Source organism: Euprymna scolopes, chromosome 18, assembly GCF_053919585.1.
Source record: "Euprymna scolopes isolate OS-2025 chromosome 18, ASM5391958v1, whole genome shotgun sequence".
NCBI classification, from domain to species: Eukaryota; Metazoa; Mollusca; class Cephalopoda; order Sepiida; family Sepiolidae; genus Euprymna; species Euprymna scolopes.
This window is the reverse complement of record NC_136499.1, coordinates 79,310,990-79,321,081: the sequence shown is the minus strand read 5'-3', so window position 1 is coordinate 79,321,081 and position 10,092 is coordinate 79,310,990. Positions and strand designations below refer to the sequence as shown.

Sequence of the window (10,092 nt, the reverse complement as noted above, 5' to 3'; positions counted from 1 at the left end):
TACTTGAAAGTTTTTTCTTTTTGATTCATTTTTTTATTTTATATTTTCATTTAAAATTTAGCATTTACAGTAAATCATACTGAAAGGTTTTTTTTCTTTTTTATTCATTTTTTATTTTATATTTTTATTTAAAATTTAGCATTTACAGTAAATCATACTGGAAGGTTTTTTCTTTTTTATTCATTTTTTTATTTAATATTTTCATTTAAAATTTAGAATTTGCAGTGAATCATACTGAAAAGTTTTTTCTTTTTGATTCATTTTTTTATTTTATATTTTTATTTAAAATTTAGCATTTACAGTAAATCATACTGAAAAGTTTTTTCTTTTTGATTCATTTTTTTATTTTATATTTTCATTTAAAATTTAGCTTTTACAGTAAATCATACTGAAAAGTTTTTTATTTTTGATTCATTTTTTATTTTATATTTTCATTTAAAATTTAGCATTTACAGTAAATCATACTTGAAAGTTTTTTCTTTTTGATTCATTTTTTATTTTATATTTTTATTTAAAATTTAGCATTTACAGTAAATCATACTGGAAGGTTTTTTCTTTTTTATTCATTTTTTATTTTATATTTTCATTTAAAATTTAGAATTTGCAGTAAATCATACTGAAAAGTTTTTTCTTTTTGATTCATTTTTTTATTTTATATTTTCATTTAAAATTTAGCTTTTACAGTAAATCATACTGAAAAGTTTTTTCTTTTTGATTCATTTTTTATTTTATATTTTCATTTAAAATTTAGAATTTACAGTAAATCATACTGGAAAGTTTTTTCTTTTTGATTCATTTTTGATTTTATATTTTCATTTAAAATTTAGCATTTACAGTAAATCATACTTAAAAGTTTTTTTCTTTTTGATTCATTTTTTATTTTATATTTTCATTTAAAATTTAGCATTTACAGTAAATCATACTGGAATTTTTTTCTGATTTTGAAAGGCATACTTTTGTTTTACATTTTTATAGTTTGTCATGCTTCAGAAGAGTTTTGAACAAGCCACGTGTACTTGTATTATTTGGATGCTTTCGACTACTGTTCTCATCTTGAGTGTCATTTTAACATTCTTCAAAGTACGTCATCTTGTCAAACTCGGAAATATTTATTTTGAACTTGGGGATCTGCATATAATTTCGAACAGATTTATTTAATCTCGAATTGAGTAGAAGTCCTAAGTTATTCTGCAGTTACATTTTGAGGATTGAATCATCAATTTCTAGGAGAATGTAACTTTATAACTGAATTGTACCAAGTACTTTATCCACTACGCTATCTGCTCCTCACAAAAGTTCAAAAAACGTAAAACATGTACAGAATACAATAAATTTATTGCAGATCAAGTAATTTACTAACACATGTATTGATGATTTTAGTAAGATGATGTCAAGACTAATATATACATAGATTGTGCTATTAGTGTCGGTATGTCTATTTGTGGATGCAATTGAAAACAAAGATCTATACGAAAGTGGACAGTTTATGATAACTTGTATTAGTTATTTTAACAGTAATATTCATTCATGTTTATAAAATGGCAAATATAATGTTTTGCTTCACTTTATTGATAATTTGCAAATTAAAAATTATTGAAATGAAAATGAAAATAAAAATAAAAATATGAGGTTAAGGACTGAAAACATAAGCCAGCAGAGGTCCTCAGACATTTCTGAACATTTAATTAAAAAAACATTTTTTGTAGTACGTATTTTATATTTAACAGAAAGTATCTGGGTTTTATAACATACACACCTAGAAAATAAACAACTACTATCATTGCAAGAAGGAAGAAGCTAACTTGAAAAAAAGGAAGCTTATTAATTCTTAATATAAGAAATAATGCCTGTCGGCATAAGTATTTTTTCAAGAATGTAGCCACTATTTATGAAGTTTTAAGTCTGGAGACGAAAAATTGAGGGAAAAGAATTTCCGCTCACTCAGAGATGAGAGATCATCTATAATATAAATCTCACCTGTCTGTTTAAATGTATGTATGTATGTCTGCCTAAAACTTTTGACAGACACGTCGGAATGTGACGAAACCAGTATCATTTTAAACCAAACTTTTATCAACGCTCTGATCCCCACCTGGCATCAATTGAAATGGATGGGTTTCGTCTTGGGGAGGCTCCATGTTTTGACAAGCTTCTGAGATTGACCTTTACTCCAGATCTGAAATGGAACATGTACATCAAATCTATTACCAAGGTTGCTGGAAAAATAGTGGGATCCTCCTACCGCTCCAGTAGATATCTCACTGATAAAGAGTGGGGAAAATCTATATAAAATCCAAGTACGTCCAAGGATTGAGTACTGTTGCCACATCTGGGCAGGAGCTACTAAAAACAGCCTATCTTGACTTGACAGAGTACAAAATAGACTTCGTAGCCTAGTGGGGGGATGCCCTTTTCTCTTTCCTGCAACCTCTCTCCCACAAAAGGGACGTTGCGAGCCTGTCATTGTTTTATCGTTATTTCCATGGGAAGTGCTCATCTGAGCTCCAATCTCTGCCCCCCCTCGCCAATCTTTCATAAAAAACACCCATCTAGCTGAAACCACTGTCAGTAATTTTCCCCACTCTTTATCTGTTCCTAAATCAAAACATAGATTCTATGAACAAAGCTTCTTTCTTAGAAGTGCGTGGAAATCTCTTCCGTTTGCCTGTTTCCCACCTGACTACAACTTGGATGTCTTTAAGTCCAACATAAAAAGGTTCCTGTTGAACCGCCCCCTTAAGTAAGACACTTTATCTCCATTACTAGCGATTACTACGATATTATTCCATTGATTACTGTACATGCAATAACCCTTATCCCCGAGCAGCCTTCTTGTAAAAAAAAAAAAAAAATACTCAAATTTTCGGGCAACAAATATCGAAAAATTGGCCAAAAGCATTAATTCCTTCACCCTCATCTGGGCACTTTTCTACGAGGAAGGGTCACTTTTTTTCTGCAGACATTTTCGAAAGTCATGCACTCTTCAATTGACTAGCCTTAATTTTGACATTCGTCACTTCCGGTTTTGCGATGGACGAAACAGCAAAGACGTCACTTTTTTTTTCATGTTCTTTTCCTCCTTTGCGGTACGGGTTCAAGCTTGCTTGCCTACTACCATTTTCTTTTTTTTTGCTCAACACATACCTCTAAACACCCAGGCAACACCGATCACCCACGCTAGTTTTATATATATACTAGCAGGCCGTTCGGTGTTGCCCGGTCGTAAAATACACATAAATATTATATTTTAATTCATACAGAAACTGGGACATGTGCGTGTGAGTATTATGTTTTTTTCTAAACAGCTCATTTCTTGTAAGCAAAATACTTAAACTGAGATCGAAACCAAAACCTAAAGACAGTAAATCAAATGCAATAACGATTAGGCCAGCTTGACACGATCTTTAAAAGTCTTTTCAAACCTACTTATTCTTAACCTAAGTAATTTGTCAATTGAACGATTCACACATACACATTCATGAAAATAGTTGACAAACAGATAAAAATCCGATGACTCCCTACGTATTAATTTTTTATTTTGATTTCTTAGCAGCCCTTTTCCGGATTAAAACAAATTAAAAAGTTTTCGACATATCTGAATACCCTATGTACCAAATTTCAAGTTTGTAGATCAAAAATTCATTGAGTATATATGTTTTCGCACACACACACACACACACACACACACACACACACACACACACATGTACACACATTTTTCACTTTCTAGATTATTTTAATGTTGTTCCATTTCTTTTTTAAGTGGAAAAGGGAACCTTTAAAACAACTGTAGCTATCATACTAAACAGTAATTTTGTTGAGTCCTAATTTCATCGAAGTGTCTCATTTGTATTAGTGATGTTGCCAAAGACTGTGGAAGTAGGTATATTACGTTCAAATACTATTTGATCGATTGTAATCAAATGGTATAGTTGTATTAGGAAAAGAATGCACCTACAATTTCCATTTTTAGCTATGGATGAAATATCAACTTTTGTTTTATTAACTGTATAAAATAAATCGTTTACAATCGGAATTGCGTTTTCACATTAAAAGCGACATACAATAAGAAAACCAAAAGAGTCAAGTACAATAACTATCAGGCCAGCTTGACACGTGTTTAAACTGTTTTCAAACATACTTATTCTTAAAATAATGTGACTGATTCATGGATGCGCATTTATGAAACAGTTGCTAACAGATAAAATCTGAATACACTATTTCAATTCTGTAGATCAAAAATTCGTTGAGTGTATAGGTTGAGAAATGTCCTCACACATACACACACACACATTCTCACTTTTATATATATATATATATATATATATATATATATATATATATATATATATATATATACCCGCTGTTGCCCGGTGGTAAAATATGCATAAATATTATATTTTAATTAATGCAGAATTTTAATTCATTATAAACGTAAGTATTAAACATAAAGTTAAATTCTTTAAAAAAAAAAATGAATAAAAAACGGGCAGAAACTGAAACACGAGCATGCGAGTATTATATTTTTTTCGAAACAGTTCACGTCTTGTAAGTAAAAAGAAATATTCAAGCTGAAATCGAAACTAAAACAGTAAGTGCATTACACAAGCTTGACATGATTTTCTAAGAATGTTTTCAAACCAACTCAACATAAGGAAGCTGTCATATTTCCTGGCTGCGCATATGCAGTCATGAAACTGTTTAAAACGCATAAAAATCTGGTAGCCTCCCACATACCATTTTTTCAGTTTGGACCATTTAGCAGCCCTTTTTTTTATTAAAAATTTTCCACAAAATTATCGCCCCATTAGCCTCCTCTTTTCATCTAAATATTTCAGTCCATAATTACTCCAGTTGTAGTCCACCACTTCACAGTTGCTAAACTTCTGTCTGACCAACAGTATGGGTTTAGACAAGCCTGTTCTACTGCAGATATTCTAACTGTAATCTCTGAACGCATAAAGCAGGGGAAAATAGATATATCTAAGGCCTTTGACAGAATATGGCACAATGGTCTTCTCATGAAAATCAGATCCTATGGTATTACTGGACAAATAATTAACATAGTCAAATTGTTCTTAAGTAAGAGAAGAATCCAAGTTGTCCTCGATGATTGTAAATCAAAACAATATGATATAAATGTGGCTGTACCTCAGGATCCTTGGACCTTTATTATTCCTGATATTCATAAATAATTTCCCTGATAAAATTGTCTCTGAGATGAGTATATTTACTGACGACACCACACTCTATAATAGACACAATGGGAAAACGAATGAACACGTATCCAAGACAATGGCAGAAACCCTGTGGTGGAATGGAGACAAAAATGGATCGTCACATTCAATGCTGCCAAGACTAAACTCCTCTCCTTTAATAACTACAAGAAACCTGCTCAACCACTAATAGCTAGATAAGTAGGCCGATACTATTTTCAGATAATAACTTTATTCATCCATAATGATGGAGGTCTGAAACATACAATGATATTATGGCAACCTGAATATAAGATAACAATTCAACTATCTGTTGGATAAATCTAAGATGCACTAATGGCTGGATTATGATTATGTAATACACTATCCTCTATCCCTCCTCGAGTCATTTGGGAGTATTCTGAATGACTGATTTAATGTCTGTTACTGATGATTACAGATAGGATTATGTTCTTTTCAAAGCTCATATTAATAGATAGTGTCTTTATACTGTCTTTGCACTATGACCTCAAATCATGTGGGAAAATAAAATTAAAATAAGAATTGATAAGTGTACTGCTTGTACATAAAATAAAGAGACAGTCATGAACCATCATTGGGTAGACTGCCCTCTGGCTCGGGGATTATTCTGCCCCGTTTAATGTTCATAATCACTGAGCCACTTTGGTTCTTGCCGTGGGCGACTGGAGCGTCTTGGAGTCTGGTCAAAGGAAAGTTGTTCTGGTCTTACTCTAGGTATCATGCTCCTTCTCGGTGTAGTTGGTACCATGGATGAAGGCATTGGAGCCTGCGGTGTGGGAGGTGGCCTGGTAGACACAGGTGTGGGAGGTTGACTGTCATCCAAGACTGAAGGCATTGGTGATTTAGGCTGAGTTCATGAGGTGGTCTACCCTGCTCAGCTGGCGTAATACAGACAGGAGTTGAACAATGACTTGGTGAAGCTGGTGCATGCCCACTGTTGTCCTGTAGTTTCGAGTCTGTGACGGTCTGAGATGGAACAGCTGGGGCTATTGTTATCCCACTCACTGGTGTAGGTGGGTTGGGATTTCCTCCTTTGAAGTGATATCTCAAGTCATGGTCAATGGTATATTTTTCAGGAGGGGAATACACCGGCATGTACTTTCGTAGAAACTTCCTGTTGCATAATGTCACTCTGCCTGATCCGTCCATGCGTACAACATACTAGTCATATTGATGAACTTTAATGACAGTTCCAGTTTTGTCCCATTTTCTTGGACAAGAGCCACTTTGATTTTGGATCCTGACCTGGTCTCCCACTCTGAGAAGTGGCAGCTGCTTTGTATGTTCAGCTAAGCGTTCGGCAGTTTTCATGTGTCGGTTGTGTAAAGCTTCCTCTCTCAGAGTAAGTGTGTCACTCCATGTCTCATGAGGTTTGTAGCGGCCAGATTGGGATGAAGTCTCGGATCACCCGCCCAAAGACACACATTGCTGGAGATAATTTTGTGTCTCTGTCCGGAGTGTTTCGATACTGCAACATGGCATGCTGAAAGGCATCGGTGTCTAGTTCACCATTTGGTCCAGTGTTGTCTGTAATCATGCATTTCACGTTCTTCACCCCAACTTCTGCTCTACAGTTGCTATGTGGAATAGCTACAGATGAGAGCCTATGATGCACACCCCAGGTCTTCAGGAAATCTCTGGTTGTTGAAGTTGTAAACTCTGGGCCGCCATCTGAAGATAACTCATCTGCTATTCCAAATGTGACAAATGTGCATCGTAAACAGTCAATGAGGCCAGAGGCACCATCGTGTGTCCTTTAAACGATGGGCCAGTTTGAGTATCTATCAACAAGCACCAGGTAATTACCGTCTTTGTAGTGGAAGAAGTCTGCATATACACACTGAAATGGATACAAGGGGTAGATGGGTGGCATTGGTGGTGCACTTGGTTGAGATGGGGCATTTTGGTTGCAATGATTGCAAGAGTTTCTGAGTTTGGTGATGTCATTGCTTATACCAGGCCAAAACACAGAGGTTTCTGCTCTTGATGCTATGGATGAAATGCCTTGATGTGCACATCTTTCCTCAGTAACGGTAGAACCACTATCCTGTCTTTGTATATAATGACACCATTAACGGTGGAAAGGTGGTTGCGGAACTGATGGTATTCTCTCAAGGAAGGAGGCAGATCATTTTGGATGTCTGACATTTCACTTTCAATTTGCTGTACTAGTTTGAACATCTCCTCGCCGCTGGCTGTTGCAGTTCTAATCTTGTCCCAGGACATACACTGCAATGATGTGACTGAAGACACGGCTGATGAGTAGAATATGGCTTCATCACATTGTGAGGTGGTGTCTGGCTCTCCGGTCGTAACATCCGAGGCTTTGTGCTGCAGTGTTCGGATGGTTTGTGGCACCTCACTCCAGCTGTAGCCATCAATAGAGGCTATGTCATCAATGAGAACCATATTGTCAGGCCTTCCAACTGAGTGGCAGCACGGTTGTTGGCACCAGGCACGTGTAGCATTGTGAACTTGTACCTTAGGGTCTTTTCCTTCAGATTGCGAAGTCTTGAATTAGGGATGTCCTCCAGTGATCTGTCCCCAAAAAGCTTGATCAGGGGCTTGTGGTCTACTGCGATGATCAACTTGTCACATCCCAGAACAAAGTATCTTGCTTTCTCCAAGGCGTCAGCAATTACAAGGATTTCACCTTCGACAGGTGCGTACCTGGATTCTGTGGGGCTGGTGAACCTGCTGCCAACAAGAGTTATCTTCCACCCGTCTTGGCAACAGAAGGGCATAGTTTTGATGCATGTGCAATGTTTTTGGAACAGCCAGAATCCAATGCCATTCTTGGACCAGTCTGTAGCTAAGCAAGTTGGTTTGTTTTTGTCGAATATCTGGACACCATGTTTAATTTCACTGATGATGATTGCTTTTGACTCCTGAAAAAGACGTTCCAGTGTGTCGTCCCAGTTGAATGGAGTTCCAGGTTTCAACAGTTGTCTGAATGCTTGCATCCTCTCAGTCATGTTGAAGGCGTATGATACCTGGTTTACGAGGCCAAACTATGATCTTATATCCGTGATGTTCTTCAGTAAAGGAAAGTCTAAAATTGCTTCAAGATAGTGACTACATGGTCGCACGCTGTCTGGAGCAATTTCAAAGCCAGCAAATTCTACAGTGTCTTGAGCAAAGACGAATTTCTCCGGGTTCAAGATGATACCGTTCTTTCCACAAGTTTCCAGCCAGTTACAGGATTGAAGGAAACTGTTCTGGATACTGTTTAATCAAAGAAGAGTGTCGTCAATGCACTTTGTTTTGTCTGGAATGTCGGCGACAATTTCATCAAAGCGGCGGGTATAGCCATCCCCAGAGGCTATGTATCCTTGAGATGCAGTTTTCTATCTGTACCTGCCTCACGGTGTGATGAAGGTGGTGAGATGTTTGTCCTCTTCTCTAATGGGTACACTGTGATATCCGTTCCAGGCATCAAAGACAGTCTTTTTAGTGTTGCATGGGATGGAGTGAGCCTGATGAAATGGGGACTGTGTGTGGTGGGTCTCCCTCACTGCATGAGTGTTGAGTGCGTGGAAGTCTATGGTTTGCCGCAGAGTGCCATTCTTCTTTGTGCAGACCACCATGCGATGACACCAAGTGATCAGTTCTCCAACTGGGACGGGCTCGATGACGCCAAGTTGAACATCCTGATCTAGGCCTGCTTTCACTTCATCCTGCCAATGTAGTGGTACTGGGACAGGTGTGTGATGCACGACAGGTGTAGCTTTGGGGTCGACTATGAGCCGCATTGGTGGGCCTGCCATGTGAGGAAGTGGTTAATGGTGACATGTATTGAAAGTACTGGATTTGTACCCGTCTAGTAGGTACTATTGAAGTTTCTCTTGGTTAGCTTCAGTTGCAGGAAATGGCAGAGCCGATGGTGGAGGGGGTGGTGATCACGTTTGGGGCATTTACACTTGTCACTGTCTTTACATGAGGTGGACATAGAGTCTTGAGAAAATGTTGATTGTGACTGGATTTGCGGTGCAGGGTTTCTCTTATCTTTCTGTGGACATGGGGAAACCATACATTGGCTGATAGTGTTCATTGCTGCTTGACTGTTGCTCTGTGATTCACCGATGGTTGGGAAGTTATGTGTAATCATGCCAAGTGCTGCACATGCTTCTCTGCTTAGAAACATTTTGTCGGATTTGTCAGTCACGTACACAACTTGGGGCGTTTCATAGGTTTCCCCTCTCGTTTCTTTGCCAGAGATGTGGAAAATAGCTGCTCCAAGAATTCTTATGCCGACATTTTTAGCAGCATGCATCTTCATTGTCACGAGAATTAAGTGTTTTTCTGAGATACTGAGTCGATGAAGCACTTTGATACCGGGTAGACAACTTTAGCAGCCTGTGTCAGCGATAGCAGTGATGGTAGTTCTCTTTGACTTTGGTGTGATCTTTGAGTCTATGCCAAAATGGTCGTAGTCTTTGGGATCAACACGAGCAGTCACTTGAATGAAAGGTTGAGGCTGTGATGACTGGCGCACCCAGGTGTCTGATAGCTGATTGTACAGGTGATGGTCTAGATGGACAACATATCTGTCATAGTTTTTGTCATAACTGGTTGCAGCACAGAGGGAGTCAAATACAGCACTTTCATGTTCAGTCTTAGTGTCCGTCACTTTTTGTTTGCCTCTGCACACAGCCTCAAAATGGTTCATTCTTCTGCAGTTGTTGCAGGTCTCACCATATGCTAGACACTCTTTCTTGCGATCTCTCTGACCTCTCTTTCCACAATAAGTGCATGCTGTCTCTTGTTTGTTAGTTTTCTTGGTTATGACATGTGCAGCATTTCTGTTGCGACGATATATGCTGCTAGCTGCTTCGGCCCCTTGGGCATCAAGTAG

The 10,092-nt window shown here is 37.4% G+C and overlaps 1 protein-coding gene across 1 annotated transcript; it reads right to left on the bottom strand.

Moving 5' to 3' along the window:
• Nucleotides 1-8,599: 8,599 nt before the first annotated feature.
• On the bottom strand, nt 8,600-9,004 carry LOC145297880 (uncharacterized). The gene has a single exon (XM_080144207.1). It carries the CDS (start codon nt 9,002-9,004, stop codon nt 8,600-8,602), a length of 405 nt encoding a protein of 134 aa, XP_080000333.1.
• Nucleotides 9,005-10,092: the final 1,088 nt, after the last annotated feature.

Coding starts and splice junctions, on each gene's coding strand:
- LOC145297880 (XM_080144207.1), bottom strand. CDS start 9,004: ATGGCAGGCCCACCAATGCGGCTCATAGTCGACCCCAAAGCTACACCT.